General features: G+C 46.8%; 1 protein-coding gene across 1 annotated transcript; it reads left to right on the forward strand.

Moving 5' to 3' along the window:
* Positions 1–6,487: 6,487 nt before the first annotated feature.
* LOC134284109 (uncharacterized) lies at positions 6,488–15,599 on the forward strand. Its single transcript, XM_062842415.1, has 3 exons — positions 6,488–6,631; positions 8,964–9,866; positions 10,293–15,599. Exons 1-3 carry the CDS (start codon positions 6,488–6,490, stop codon positions 15,597–15,599), a joined length of 6,354 nt encoding a protein of 2,117 aa, XP_062698399.1.
* Positions 15,600–16,110: the final 511 nt, after the last annotated feature.

Here is a 16,110-nt window from a genome sequence, read left to right on the forward strand (position 1 = left end):
CCATAAAATGTGATCGCAATCAATTATTACAGGTTCCCTAGCTTGTTGAGCAGGGACGCCTGAATACGCAAAGTTTGCGAAGGAACACTCCAAAGTGCAAAAAGGTCAAATAGAGAGTCCTCATCTGACACATGCCAATTAGTCAACTCATGACAAATTCTGCTCATGCAGAGTTGGGTTAGGTGCAATTCTATGTTAAGTTAACCATGAACTGTACTACCTAAGTATTACATCAAACTGAAGCATCTCAAATCAATGTTTGAGCTACTTCAGATGCTAAATATCAGCGAAAAGATGCTGAAAACAAGAGCTTGCTTGAAGGCATCCATAAGGAAAGGTTGAAACATACTGTTAACGTTATTCTAAAATAGAGCATGCTCGAGGCACGACAGTTCATCTATAATGAAAAAAGCAAAGCTGGGTTCACAAGGTAACCTAAACAGAAGTTACCCTACGAAAATAAACTTTTTGAAGTAGATCCACTTGGGCTACATACGCTTTTTACGCTGAAAATTGATCTGAGGTTTCCTTGCCGTAGCCACTACCCAAACTAGACAGGATAACGCACTTCACAATCACAGCACAAAAAGGAAACATCAACGACGAACCAAATTGTGGTCAATTGAAAAACGCCAATGGCGAAAACGCATTAAGCGAACCCATATAGGCAGTAATGTAAGCTAATTAACAACATTTGAATAACCCCGCCCTTATTTAGCCTCAAATTTGAAACTTAAGAAGGGCAACTGATTATCTCAGAGAAACGCAAGGTCCACTGCACCATTGCTCCGGTTAGCGCAGTAAGGGCGTAATACTGTGGAGGACGCCCCAATTCTCCACAGGCTCCGTTTGTGGTTAGGTTTTTATTAGACCCCCCTAACCATTCATTCTTTGGCACGGTAAGCATAAAGCCGCATAACACCATGAATTAGGGGTCACCTGTTTAGTGGACTCTTACCACTGGATCAGGCGATCCGTAGTGTTATTCTTAGCCAATTGAGACAACCGCTACCGACACTACACAGCTATCTAGGCTGATCGGGAAAAGAAGTTAACATTGATGGTCAACTTCCAAACGAACCCGAACAGCCGTCAAACGTAGAGGTCTCTGCATACCTTTCATAGCTGTCCAAATAATCTTCCTTTCTCATCCCTCAGCTGTCGCAAGGACGTGGCCAGGACAGAACTCAGCCATTGGAGGATTGCGTTAATCTTGTCTTAGAGTCAATGATAAGTTCCAAATCTCTGTGCTTTGGTAATGGACGGGAAGGAGGCAATTATCTTAACAGTGGTCTCGGACTGCACTACCTTCGAATTTGCACGACTTGCTTACACAGAATATCTGTATATGGTCGTATTCAAAAAATCATATCATTTGTTTTCAATTGGCTGTCTTATAATTCGAAATCTCTAAATCAGAACCTCTCCCGAAAAGGCCTACCTTGAACACCCTACTCAACTTCTATGAAACCTATTCTCAAACAATCATGTGAGAATCACCTCAACAACCTGCTCCCATAACGTGATTGATTTCAGATCCAACTGGACTGCAGAGTAAACAATTGCACAAGCCCATTTATACTGGCTGAAAATCCCCCGAAATCGCGCGTAAGCCACCGCTAGAATCACCTGTACCCGAACCTAATTTGCCACCTGATAACGGGCCTCGAATTCCACGTTACCATCATATCACCGCACAGTACCCAATGTAGACGTGTCACCTCCTGAACGCTGATGCGAAGATGATTGTGCAACAACATCAAATTCCGCCATCATCGTAGGAACCTAATCCTGCGCTTGCTGTTTGGTCATAAAATTTTCCCAACCCAAGCAGGCTGTGATGCGATGATGGTGTGTGGTGGCTTACTTCGGTACCTATCCCATAAATTCCCAGGAATTTGAAATCTTTTAATTTTCGAAGAAAATGAGAATTTACACTGAAAACGTGTTCCGAAGAAGGGGCAACAGTGTAGCGGAGGTGGTTGGGGATTAACAATCACATGGAAGCTTCGATACACAGCTTGGGGCGCAGAGTTTTGGACGCAGTTCCACCGTGGCAAATAGATAAGCCTCTTTCGCAATGGAAGAACGACGGCACAGCCCCAATCCATACTTTGCGCCGATAGATTTTTTTTTAGGTGGATGGCTGGTGTCACTCACCCTAATCATTTTGGGCTAGGACAGGGGTTCCCAAACTAAAAAGGCTGAATTCGAAAAGAATGCGTTCATTTTTGCCATTCAAATTTTACAAAAAAGGTGGGTTGTTGGCGGAGATATTTTTGACAAATGATTTACCGTTTGAGAATCTTATGCAAAAATAATAAATTGAAAAAAAAAACAGATTAATCCATCTAGTGGCGATAATGCCTTTCTCGTCGAATATGTACCGAATAATCAACCGTTGAAAACAAAAACGAGTAGAGTAGTGAGTAGAGCGCGTTTGTGTGTATGAGGCTTAAGTTTTGTCAAGATTTTGTTTTCTTACACATGTTTTTAGAGTGGGTCATCGTTTATATGGAAAAATGAAAAATTCAATGGTATCCCATCAGATCAAAGCTTTTTCGATCCCATTTCAGGACCCAAATATGTGTACAAAATTTGGGCAGGATCGGTTATGTCTACGTTTTGCGCATCGCGTTTGAAGTTTGTATGGGGTTTTACATGGGAAAACACCCTTTTTTGCATTTCTCTCATAACAAGCTTGAATTTTACTAAAACCATTTAACCGATAAAAGGAGAACATAGCTTAGGATGTCCTGAAAAACTTTGTCGAAGACCGCGAAGTGATCTGATGCTTATTAAAGAAGTTATAGCGTTGGAATTGCTTGGCGAAACAGCATGATTTTGTTGCTATTGTTATTCCTTCACATGTTAAAACATAAACACATGCATGTGGTTCGTTGGTTATAACTATTTTCACAAGCATCGGATCGCTTTGCGGTCTTAAACAAAGTTTTTCAGAACATCCTAGGCTATAATTTTACAGTATCGGTTAAAAAGTTTCAGACAAACTTTTTCAACTTATGACAAAAATGCAAAAAAAGTATGTTTTCCCATACAAAATCCCATACAAATTTCAATTGCAATGCGCAAAGTGTAGACGCAACCAATCGTGCTCAAATTTTGCACAGATACTCAGAACCCGAAACGGAACCAAATAAGCTTTGATCTGAGAAAACGGTTCCGATGACCCACGCTAATATTTATCGCTTACATTGATTTTGTTCACTTTCGTAGTTCCGGAGAAGCACCCATCGCTTGTTCTGCATCAATACCAGTAATCTCTAATATGGTCGGTGCCTATTTTCTTGCTAATCGTTCCTCAGGTTATCAAAAAGCCGCAGTTTGATGTGTCGCATGCATGGGTTTTGTTTACTTTTGTATGCGGTCACTTTTGGTGGGACACCGAATTCTGGAATACTACCGGTAGTTTTAAATGTGGTCTCTGAGCCAATTTTCTTGCTAACCGTTCATCACGTTACCGAAAAACCGCTATTTAATTTGCCGCATGCATATGTAGTTTTGTTCCCTTCTACATTTGATTACTTCCGAAACAGGTCCCGGAACATTATTGGTTGTCCCAAATATGGTCTGAAACTTTTTTTCTTACTAACCGTATATCAGATTACGTAAAGAGCCGCGCTTTGATGTGTCGCATGTATGGGTTTGGTTCACTTTATACTTGGTCACGACGGGACACCCGGAATCGGTTCCGGAACGCTACCGGTAGTTTCTAATGTGGTCTGAGCCTATTTTCTTGCTAACCGTTCATCAGGTTATCGAGAAAGGCGCAATTTGATGGGTCACATGCATGGGTTTGGTTCACTTTTATATTTGGCCACTTCCGGTGGGAGACCCGGAACCGGCTCCGGAACACAACCGGTTCATATGGTCTGAGACTGTTTTCCTGCTAGTCGTTCATCAGGTTATTGAAAATGCCGCGGTTTGATATGTCGCATGCATGGGTTTGGTTCATTTTTGCATTCGACCAATTCCGGTGGGACAACCGGAATCGGACTACCGGTAGTCTTAAATGTGGTCTGAGCCTATTTTGTTGCTGACCGTTCATCACGTTACCGCAACAGCCACTATTTAATGTCCTGCATGCATGGGTTTGGTTTCCTTCTACATTTGACAACTTCCGGAAGGATACCCGGAACCGGTTCCGGAACACTATCGGTTGTCCCAAATATGGTCTGAAACTATTTTCTTGCTCACCGCTCATCAGGTTACCTGAAGAGCAGCCATTTTATGTGTCGTATGTATGGGTTTGGTTCAATTTTGTATTTGACCACTTCCAGCGGGACACCTGGAACCGGTCCCAGAACACTGCCGTGGTTTGATATGTCGCATGCATGGGTTTGTAGCGTTTTCATATCTAACCCCTTCCTGGGATACCGGTCCAAAAAAGTGATGAGGGAGCATCCATTAAGTACGTCACGCTAAAATTGGGAATTTTCGACCCCCCCTCCCCCCTTCGTACGGGTTTTTTCTATACTTAATACATTGCTTGTCACACTTTCACAAACCCCCCCCTCCTCCCTAGGACCGTGACGTACTTAATGGATGGCCCCTGAGAGTTTTCTGCCTATGATCGCATAATTGTCCCATATGAATAGGAAACCCAGCAAAGATGGGACTCATATGCGATCATGGGCAGTTTTCTTGTCCACACATACACACAATCACATGTGCACAACGGGTCAGCAGGGACAGGGGCTTGACGAACCCCCCCCCCCCCCTCGTTCCTCTGCGAAACAGGTGGAAGCTTGAGAATCCTTCCTGAGTGAAAACCGTTCACACATCCGTGTAGATTACCACCTTCGACTCTTCCTTCGGGAAGTGACGGAACTTCTGGTTTCTAGTCAGTTCAAGCAGAGGATGCCTAGGATGTGGCGGGGTTTAAACAGTAGGCTCTGTTGGATTCCCATTAAAGCCACATATCTGCAAGCAATTCCGTACAAGCGACCTGGTACCGCTTCCAAAGTGCCTTAGCCCAACCACCCGGCACTTCAGCATCGATGCCAGTAACATCCTGATTATTGCATACTGGTCAACGCGAACGATAACGGAATACTGATCGGATTTCGACGATGGGCTGACACTTGTTCCATTCTGCTCTATGAGTAAGGAAGGGTGACACTTACTTGAAACGGCAAGTGGGCTAATGGCGCGTCTGCTTCCGTCCCGGTAAAACCTTGACAGGCCTCCGGATACGTTCATCATCTGTTCATCAACTGTGATGCGTACTAGGCTCGGATGTAACATTCCCGACTTACGCTGATCTAGCTCTGGACACGAGCCCCATGAAGGTACGTATTCAACCCTCGCTTGGCTTTCCTGATTTATAGACAACCAAGATTATAACGAAAACGATTTCGTACAGTCTACACTGCAGCGGCTTGGAGGGGGCACCCAACAACATGGAGGGAGAAATCGAAAATAACAGCGAAAAGGTGACGAATCCGTTCGCCAGAAGAGGATTGATGAGGTCTCCACCTTAGCCAACAGAAGAAGCAGAACAGCAACAAGAAGCAGCGAAGCGCGGTACACGAACATAACCACAGTGTACAACAAAAGCAACAGCACCAGCAGCAAATTGTGGCCCAAGTGGCCAAGTGCAACAGCAGCGTGAAGGAATGCTGCAGCAGCTGCTGACGAATAGTGGATGGAGCGTGTCCTAGCAACAGCCGAAGGTTCAAGCGGCAAAGAACTGGGTGGACGAGCTCCACGAATTCGTCACAAGAAGCACAATGTGCACAAGTACAGGGAGCTGGTGTTGAAGATCCGGAGAGCTCTCGGATCAGTCGTTAAAGAGTGGCCCAAAGTGTTACAGAGAGTGGAAATAGCTGAAAGCGAATCGGCATCGACGAAACACGCCTTTGCTGCTAAAACACTGCAACAGCAAACACCTACAGCAGTCCCGGGAAACATCGGCAAGAAGAAAGAACTAGCGCTGACGTAAAATACGCAGATCTCTGCGACAAAGAGACACAAATCCTCGCCAGGAGATGAATGGCCAGGAGGCTCTAAAACGCAGAGAGACATTCTGCGTAAGCGAATGGCCGCTGCTTAGGCACGGCAGGCCGATGACAGAGAGACCCAGTGGCAGACTGTACAAAGAATAAGCAGACGAACGCAGGCGGAAGAACGGAATCTGTTAAGAGAAGCATCAATAAGAAGGGTGAAGCCATTGTGATAAAGACCAACGAGGAAGGCTACCTTGAGGTTCTACGTACCATACGAACGGCTCCGGAACTGAAGGACTTTGGCGTGGACGTACAAGGAGTCAGGCGTACACGGTCTGGAGAAATGATCTTCGAGTTGAAAAAGAACTCGAAGAACAGGAGCTCTTCGTATAAAGAGCTTACAGAGAAGGTCGTGGGAGACACGGTGAAGGTCCGAGCTGTGACGCCGGAAGAGGTTCTTCAATGCGTCGACCTATGTAGATGAGATCACTACGGCGGAAGAAGTACAAACTGAAATAATGGAGCAGATGGAGATAAAAGATGTGGGAATATCTGTCCGACTGCGAAAGGGACCTTGCGGGACGCAGGATGCGGTTATCAAGCTCCGGGTGGATGCAGCCAACAAGGCATTGCGAGTTGGCAAAGTGAAGTTCGGGTTTTCAGTATGTTCACTACGTGTAGTTTTGACATCTACCACGAAACTGCCGGGGACCAGATAGATTGAAACTGTGCAGGAGATGCGGAGAGGGTGGCCATAAAGCACAAGACAGGAAGAAGCCACCGAAGTGTATCAGCAGTGAAAATGAGGGGCGCAGGGACCACTGCACTGGTGGCCCAAAGTGTCCAGCGTTCAAACAGGCGATGTCCGGTAGGTAGTACAAATTAACCTTAACCACTGTGATATCGCGCCACAATTTTTGTTTTATTTCGTTCAACATCAAATTCATGATAAGACCGAATCAACATATTGCCGCCATAAAGGGTGATACGGTCAAAATTTGGTCACACAATTTGTTACATAACTTGAGACTGCGTACACCAAAACAGCTGAGTTTTTGACCAGTAATGGTACATTATATGTAGCTTATACCATAAATTTTTTATCAAAATCGGTTTAGTATTTGCGGAGATATTGTGAATCCTGAAAACTGCAATTTTAAAATTTTGTACAAAGAGGATTAAAAAATAAGAACACATTTTTACTCTTTTTTTTTATAGAACCAGAAATACTGAACCGATTTCAATGAAAACTTTTCTGTATGCGAAGTATGCATATCAAAATGTTGTGTAAAAATTTCATTCAATTTGATCCAGCCGTTACAAAGTTATATTTGCTTAAGTGGCACCCGGTCAGTTTTTTTCATATTCAAACTGCTACAACTTTGAAAGTATTCATACAAAATGGCTCAAAATTTTACTAAGAACGTATTTGCATAATAGTACTATACTGTAAAATTTTGATAAAAATCGGAGCAGTATTGGTAGTTCTATAATCAAAATTGTGCTTTATTGACCTTAAATTTCTGAAATTTACTATGGAGCGCCTTTGTACAAAATTTTTAAAAGGTAGGTCGATGGTTTTGTCTATATATCAACCAATACTCAATCGATTTTGATGAAAATTTTATGGTATAAGCTACATATAATGTAGCATTACTGGTCCAAAAATCAGCTGTTTTGGTGTACGCAGTCTAAAGTTATGAATAAAAATGTGTGACCAAATTTTGACCGTATCACCCTTTAATACTCGATATGCAACTGCAGCTCTCCAACGTCGGTCACGCCCAACGCTCGCCAGATCACGCTCCACCTGGTCCACTCATCGTACTCTCTGCGCCCCACGTCTTCGTGTACCAACCAGATGGTTAGCAAACACCAACTTTGCAGAGCTGTTGTCCGGCATTCTTGCAACATGCCCTGCCCACCGTATCCGTCCAGCTTTGGCCACTTTCAGGATGTTGGGTTCACCGTAGAGTGCAGCGAGCTCGTGGTTCATCCTTCTCCGCCACACACCGTTCTCCTGCACGCCGCCGAAGATCGTCCTTAGCACCCGTCCCTCGAAAGCTCCGAGTGCCTGCAGGTCCTCCACGAGCATCGTCCATGTCTCGTGTCCGTAGAGAACCACTGGTCTTATTAGCGTCTTGTACATGGTACATTTGGTGCGGGGTGAATCTTTTTTGACCGCAATTTCTTCTGGAGCTCGTAGTAGGCACGACTTCCACTAACGATGCGCCTTTGTATTTCACGGCTCACGTTATTGTCAGCAGTTAGCAAGGAACCGAGGTAGACAAATTCTTCTACCACCTCGAAAGTATCCCCGTCTATCGTAACATTGCTGCCAAGGCTTATCCTGTCTCGCTCAATCCCACCTACCAGCATGCACTTTGTCTTAGCCGCATTCAGCACCAGTCCGACCTTTGCTGCTTCGCGTTTCAGGCGAGTGTACAGTTCTGCCGCCGTTCCAAATGTAGCGATAATGTCCATGTTGCCGACTTGGGAATCACTGAGCGATACGCCCCGATTGACTCACAACGACCGCTATGTGGGACTACCTAGCGTTAATCATTTACACTCTCGTGGTCATAGGGATTTGATAAAGAATAGGGAGATGCAACGTATTGTTTGGACAGGAGAAAAACAGAAACACGTTCTATAGAAGAGTATTAAAAATTGAATTTTCTACTTAAAACTACAATCTAAAATAGGATTAAAACTTATATTCTACGGTGAATTAAAATGCTGAACTTACTGAACTAAGTTTGCCTTAAGAATAGTGAGTAAAACTTATTAAACTACTACTGGAATTATACTAATGATCATGCATTGAAGGTTGTAGGATTTATATACAGCAAGAAGATTTGTTGGGATGAGAACAAGAGCGAGGTTAGACTCGATGTAAGTAGATATTACTTGTTTTTTTCATGAAATGAATATTAATAAAACTATACAGCTTTTAGCAACTTTCAAAACTAAAAAACGAAGTTCGCTCAAAAGCGATCCGAACCGCCCAAACGCTCAATTCCCAACAATCTAAAAGATCGAGGCGAATCGATCAATTTCGACCACGAAATGGACACGTGTGAGGCATGCGGTAATCAGACGGACGATTCCTTGGTCCAGTGTGACCGATGCGATTCTTGGTGGCACTTCGGGTGCGTCGGAGTGAGTGACAGCATCAGCGAGAAGAGCTTCATCTGCACGAAATGCTTCAACACTACTCCCCCACCACCGCCGCCGCATCATAATGAGGATTTGCGATTACCACCCATCGATACCATGTCTGTGTCATCCAAAAGGTCGTCGATCTCGAATGCGAGCGCTCGAGCTCGGCTAAATCTAGAGAGGCTCGAAGTTAGGAAAGTTCTCGCCGAGAAAATGCTTAACCTGGAGCTACGGGAACAAGAGAGGAAGCTCGAACTCGCCCGCATGCAGAAGGAGGGAGAATTGGAACGCAGGAAACTGGAGATACAACGAGATTACGAGGAAGAGAAGCTACGTCTGATGGAGGAAGAGCTGCTTGATGCTGCTGATAGAAGTCTACGTTCCCAGCAGAGCAGTAATAGTAAGGTACGACAGTGGAGAAGTCAAGTGCAACTCGGCGGAGCCTGTTCGACGATGCAATCCCCTGCAGCGAACGAGGTTCTGGGCGATCGTGAAGCACCGACTGCCACGACGACGACTACTACGACATCTGTGGTACGCATTACTACGGTAAGCGGCACCGGTGGTGAAACCAGCGGTAGGCAACCAGCCGGCGACTCTGGCATTGAAACAGCGACGCACTCAGTAGCGAGGATGGCAACGGGTTCCGGAATCGGGACGGTTCGCAAGCAGCCATCGAACAGCGCACACAAAGGCGAAACGGTAAACTCTTTCCCACCCCCTCCGGCGGCTCCGGTAAGTGCAAAGCAAATGAACCCCTCTGGAGTGGTAAACCCGCATACTACAATAGCTGTATCAGCCCACGATAGCTTCAGTGTAGGGACTAGCAGGCCAGGTCACAATAGCTTTGTAACCACCAGATCAGAGTCAGGTTTAGGCGTTCCTCAGAGCAAATTCCCTCCTCTCTCTTCAAACACGGTTAGACAAACCCAATCATTGCATACACGCCCCTTGGAAAGCACATTTGCTTCTCTACCACATTGTGTTGAAGGTTCCTCTCGCCCTTCAAATGATTTGGGGGAACCCATGTCAATTTGTTTTTCGCGTCCGATCGTTTCTTGGCGACAGTCAACGCTCGGCCATACAATCGCCCGGCCGAAGCCACCGCGAGTGATGTTTGATACAAGTGTATGTGGTGAAGCAGTGATTGTAACTTCGCAGCCCAATCAAGTTGTTCCTGAACGGTACCGTAATGAGTTTCTCGTTGGCGAGGCAGGATTTGGACCCGAAACGGTGACGACGATTCGACCAGCGCCGGTGATACCAGCACAGCACACAGCGTGCGGTTCATCTCTAGGACTTCCGGGGATGAGATCGGACCCACCGATGAGCGATTCACAATGGGGGAACAGCTTTGAAGTTCAACAGCCAAGTCAGAATGCCAGTGCGGGACAGGGATCATCGTCGTTCGTCACATCCAGCCATCCCGAGAGGCAACCAGCGACACATGTTCAATCCAGCATACGTCATCAAGTCGACGGGCCTTCTTCAACTCAGCTAGCAGCCCGGCAAGTAATGCCAAGAGATTTGCCGATGTTTTCTGGGAACCCGGAAGATTGGCCAGTATTCATCAGCTCGTTCGCCAACTCTTCCCAGGCCTGTGGATATACGGACGCTGAAAACTTAATACGTTTGCAGCGATGTCTCAAGGGACCAGCGTTGGAGGCTGTTAAAAGTCGCTTACTGTTTCCTGCGGCAGTTCCCCATGTAATCGCTACTTTGGAGACATTGTATGGGAAGCCGGAACACCTGATTTTCATGCTACTCAAAAAGGTTCGAGAAGTTCCAGCACCGAGACCGGACAAGCTGGAGACCCTGATCGGCTTCGGAATGGCAGTGCAAAACCTGTGCGATCACGTGGAGATGGGACAACAAGTGGCACACCTCAACAACCCTACTCTTCTGTACGAGCTGGTGGACAAGCTACCGGCCAATTTGAAGCTGGATTGGGCGATGTTCAAGCAGCAAGCTCCGATCACCAACTTGCGAACATTTGCGCAGTTTATGTCAAGGCTGGTAACTGCTGCGGCAGATGTTACGCTCCACATGGATCCGAGAACGACGCAGCGTGGAAAGCCGGAGAAATCGAGGGAAAAGAATTTTTTGGGAGCACACAGCGGAGCGAGAAGAACGGAGTATCCTACAAAGTCAGACGTTCCTGTAGGCCAGTCAACTCGGTCGGAGAATTTCGTTACGTGCCTCGTGTGCAAGGAACCTGGCCACAAGGTTAGGGAATGCAAAAAGTTTGCGGACATGACCGTGGAGAATCGCTGGAAAGCTGTTCAAACCCATTCACTTTGCCGAACATGCATTGGCGCGCACGGAAAACGACCATGCAAGTCCAAGAAACTGTGTGACGTGGACGGGTGTCAAGCGAGACATCATTCTCTCCTTCATACACATGGTAACCAAGGGGAACCAGAAACTGCGCACGGAATCACCAATCACCACTTCGTTGATCGTTCGAGTCTTTTCCGAATTCTACCGGTGACGCTGTATGCCAACAACCGCTCTATCATGGTGTACGCCTTCCTTGACGACGGATCGTCGAGGACCCTGATTGAAGAGGATGTCGTAAAGTACCTGGGAAACGAAGGGGAAGTGAATCCACTGTGCTTGCAGTGGACAGCGAATGTTAAGAGAATCGAGAAAAAATCGATGAAGGTTAGCCTGGAGATTTCCGGAGAACAGAAGAAGCATCTCTACCAGCTGGTCGATGTCCGAACAGTGAACCGTCTAGACCTTCCTCGACAGTCAATCCGCTACACGGAAATGGTGAAGAAGTACCCTTATTTGGGCGGACTACCAATCAAGGATTATGAAGACGCTGTTCCTAAGATCCTCATCGGTAACGATAATTCCCATCTTGCAGCCGTGTTGAAGATCCGCGAAGGCAATCCTCAAGAACCCATCGCCGCAAAAACACGTCTGGGGTGGACCATCTACGGATCGGTGCCAGGCAGCAGTGAGAACGCATTGAGCTTCCACATCTGCAGCTGCGAATCGGATTCATCGCTTCACGAGCTGGTGAAGCAATATTTTTCTGTGGAAAGCCTCGGGGTGAAGATTGTCGACGGTCCACAGTCACGAGAGATCCAGAGGGCAAATCGCATACTGGAGAGTTCGACGAAGCGGATCGGGCAGCGCTACGAGACCGGCTTGCTTTGGAGGTTCGACGTGTTTGAGTTTCCGGATAGCTATCAGATGGCCGTAAAACGAATGGTGTGTCTTGAGCGGCGCATGGCGAAGAATGCGACTATAGGAGAAAGCGTGAGGAAGCAGATGGTCGAATACCAGGAAAAAGGATACATCCACCGGGCGACAGAAGCGGAATTGAAGGAAGCGGATCCAAGGAGGACTTGGTATCTCCCTTTAGGAGTAGCCTTAAATCCCAAGAAACCGGAGAAGATCCGAATATTCTGTGATGCTGCGGCTATGGTAGATGGAGTATCTTTGAACTCCATGCTTTTGAAGGGGCCAGATCTCCTGAGCTCTCTGTCCGCCGTTCTATTCGGGTTCCGAGAGAGACGCTACGCCCTCTGTGCCGACATCAAGGAGATGTTCCATCAGATCCGAATCAAGAAAGAAGACCGGCACGCTCAGCGACTGTTGTGGCGTGATTCCCCGGACAAAGATCCAGCAGTTTACATTATGGACGTCGCTACCTTCGGTTCTACCTGCTCCCCTTGTTCGGCACAGTATGTAAAAAACATCAATGCTGTCGAACATGCAGCGGAGTTTCCGGCGGCAGCGGAGGCTGTTATCAAGAAACATTATGTCGACGATTATCTGGACAGCGCGGACACTATCGACGAAGCAGTGCAGAAGGCTGAGGAAGTGCGAATCGTTCATTCCAGAGGAGGTTTCCATATCAGGAACTGGATGTCCAATTCAGAGGAAGTTCTTCGACGGGTCGGGGAACCCAGTACGGCTACGAAAAAGCATCTGACCCTGGATAAAAGCGGCGTAACGGAACGTATTCTGGGAATGCTGTGGTGTCCCGATAAAGATGAATTTACCTACTCCACGACCTTGGAAGTGACCACACATCCACCGACTAAGCGCATAGTTCTACGAGCGGTCATGAGTCTGTTTGACCCATTAGGATTGATGTCATTCTTTGTCATCCACGGCAAGGTGCTCATACAGGATATTTGGAGGGCAAAAACGGACTGGGACGAGCCAATCCCGGAGAGATTATGTCGAAGATGGTTCCAGTGGACGAAGCTATGTGAACAGCTAAACTGTGTTCGCATTGGCCGTTGTTATTTCCCGGATCGTGGTCCTGGAGACTTAGAATCGCTACAACTTCACGTTTTTGTAGACGCGAGTGAAGGAGCCTACGCCTGCGTAGCGTACTTCAGGGCTGTGTACAGCGGAAAGGTGGAATGTGCGCTGGTTGCGGCAAAATCCAAGGTGGCACCGTTGAAGTCCCTGTCCATCCCTCGTTTGGAGTTGCAGGCCGCAATACTGGGTGTACGGTTGAAGAAGATGATTCGCGAAGCGCACAGTTTACCAATCGACGAATGTTTCTACCACACGGACTCCAAGAATGTATTAGCCTGGATAAACTCGGATCACCGAAACTATCGACAGTACGTGGCCGTCAGGATCGGGGAGATACTGACCGAGTCGAATGAGAGAGAATGGCGCTGGATTCCGACGAAGGAAAACGTTGCGGATGACGCTACGAAGTGGGGAAATGGACCCTGCTTTTCGCCAGCTTGTCGGTGGTTCCGAGGACCTGAATTCCTGTACCGGTCGGAAAAAGAATGGCCGGTAGACAACCAAGTCAAATATGAGACATCGGAAGAAATTCGGGCATGCCTGGTTCATCGGGAAGACACTAATACGGAAACGATCGAATGGAGTCGTTTTTCAAACTGGAAGCGGCTGTGGCGAAGTGTGGCGTACGTGCAAAGATTCCTGAGCAACCTGCGGAAGAAAGTGCGTGGCGAACCTCTACAATACGGAACGTTGACGCAAGAGGAGCTGATTGCTTCAGAAACCTGCATTTGGCGACAGGTACAAGAGGCAGCCTATGGAGAAGAACTTCGAGTACTGGAGACTGCGAAGCGAGAAAATGTACGAGCACGATTGGAACGGAACAGCAAGCTACGTCAGCTATCGCCTTTCCTGGATGCCGCGGGTGTATTGCGCTCAGAGAGCCGCATTCAGAAGGCGTATTTTGCGTCATATGACACCAGGTGTCCCATAATACTTCCCAAGGATAACCCGGTTACAGTGCTACTCGTGGAATCGTATCATAGGAAATACCTCCATGCGAACGGCGAGACGGTGCTAAATGAGATGCGACAGCGGTTCCACATTCCCGGTCATCGAACGCTGATACGTACTATTACGAAACGCTGCAATCGATGTCGGATTCGGAATGCTGCTCCCGTTGTACCACGAATGGCACCGCTTCCAACAGCAAGACTCCAAGCTTACGTTCGACCTTTTTCCTACGTAGGCCTGGACTATTTCGGTCCATTGGCGGTGCGCGTAGGCAGAGCGACGGCGAAAAGGTGGATTGCTCTGTTTACGTGCTTGACTATCCGGGCAGTCCACCTGGAAGTAGTCCACTCTCTCAGTACGGAATCCTGCAAGATGGCCATTCGTCGTTTTGTAGCCCGGCGTGGCGCTCCAGTGGAAATACACAGCGACAATGGCACCAACTTTGTTGGTGCCAATAATGAACTTCGACGAGAAATGGAGAACACTAGCGCTGAACTCGCAGAAACGTTCACCAACACCAATACGAAATGGTGTTTCATTCCGCCTGCAGCGCCTCACATGGGCGGGTCGTGGGAGAGATTAGTACGATCTATCAAGACGGCTCTGGAAGCTATGTACACTACAAGGAATCCGGATGAAGAAACCTTCGCAACACTGATCGTCGAAGCTGAAGCCGTCGTAAACTCGCGCCCACTCACTTTCATCCCGGTTGATCCAGGACAGCAAGAGGCTTTAACGCCAAATCATTTTTTGTTGATGAGTTCGAGCGGAGCAACACAGCCGGCGAAGGCTTTGGAGGAGGCCACCCAGGCGTGCAGGAGCAGCTGGAATCTATGTCGGGTCATGGTGGACTCGTTCTGGCGCCGTTGGATACGCGAGTACCTACCCACGATTGCCCGGAGAACTAGATGGTTTAAAGATGTGAAGCCGATACACGTTGGAGATTTGGTGATCATCGTAACCGAGGCAGCTCGGAATGGATGGACAAGAGGTAAGGTCCTTGAAGTGATTCAGGGATCCGATGGAAGAGTACGGCAGGCGATCCTGCAAACATCTGCTGGAGTAGTTCGTCGACCGGTGGCGAAACTAGCAAGACTGGACATCGATGGAGGTAACGTTGGCCAGAACAGTTCCGGACCAAGTTACGGGCCGGGGAATGTTGCCGACTTGGGAATCACTGAGCGATACGCCCCGATTGACTCACAACGACCGCTATGTGGGACTACCTAGCGTTAATCATTTACACTCTCGTGGTCATAGGGATTTGATAAAGAATAGGGAGATGCAACGTATTGTTTGGACAGGAGAAAAACAGAAACACGTTCTATAGAAGAGTATTAAAAATTGAATTTTCTACTTAAAACTACAATCTAAAATAGGATTAAAACTTATATTCTACGGTGAATTAAAATGCTGAACTTACTGAACTAAGTTTGCCTTAAGAATAGTGAGTAAAACTTATTAAACTACTACTGGAATTATACTAATGATCATGCATTGAAGGTTGTAGGATTTATATACAGCAAGAAGATTTGTTGGGATGAGAACAAGAGCGAGGTTAGACTCGATGTAAGTAGATATTACTTGTTTTTTCATGAAATGAATATTAATAAAACTATACAGCTTTTAGCAACTTTCAAAACTAAAAAACGAAGTTCGCTCAAAAGCGATCCGAACCGCCCAAACGCTCAATTCCCAACAGTCCATGTCGTCCGCAAAGCACACAAATTGGCCGGATTTC

This window comes from Aedes albopictus, chromosome 1 (assembly GCF_035046485.1).
Source record: "Aedes albopictus strain Foshan chromosome 1, AalbF5, whole genome shotgun sequence".
NCBI classification, from domain to species: Eukaryota; Metazoa; Arthropoda; class Insecta; order Diptera; family Culicidae; genus Aedes; species Aedes albopictus.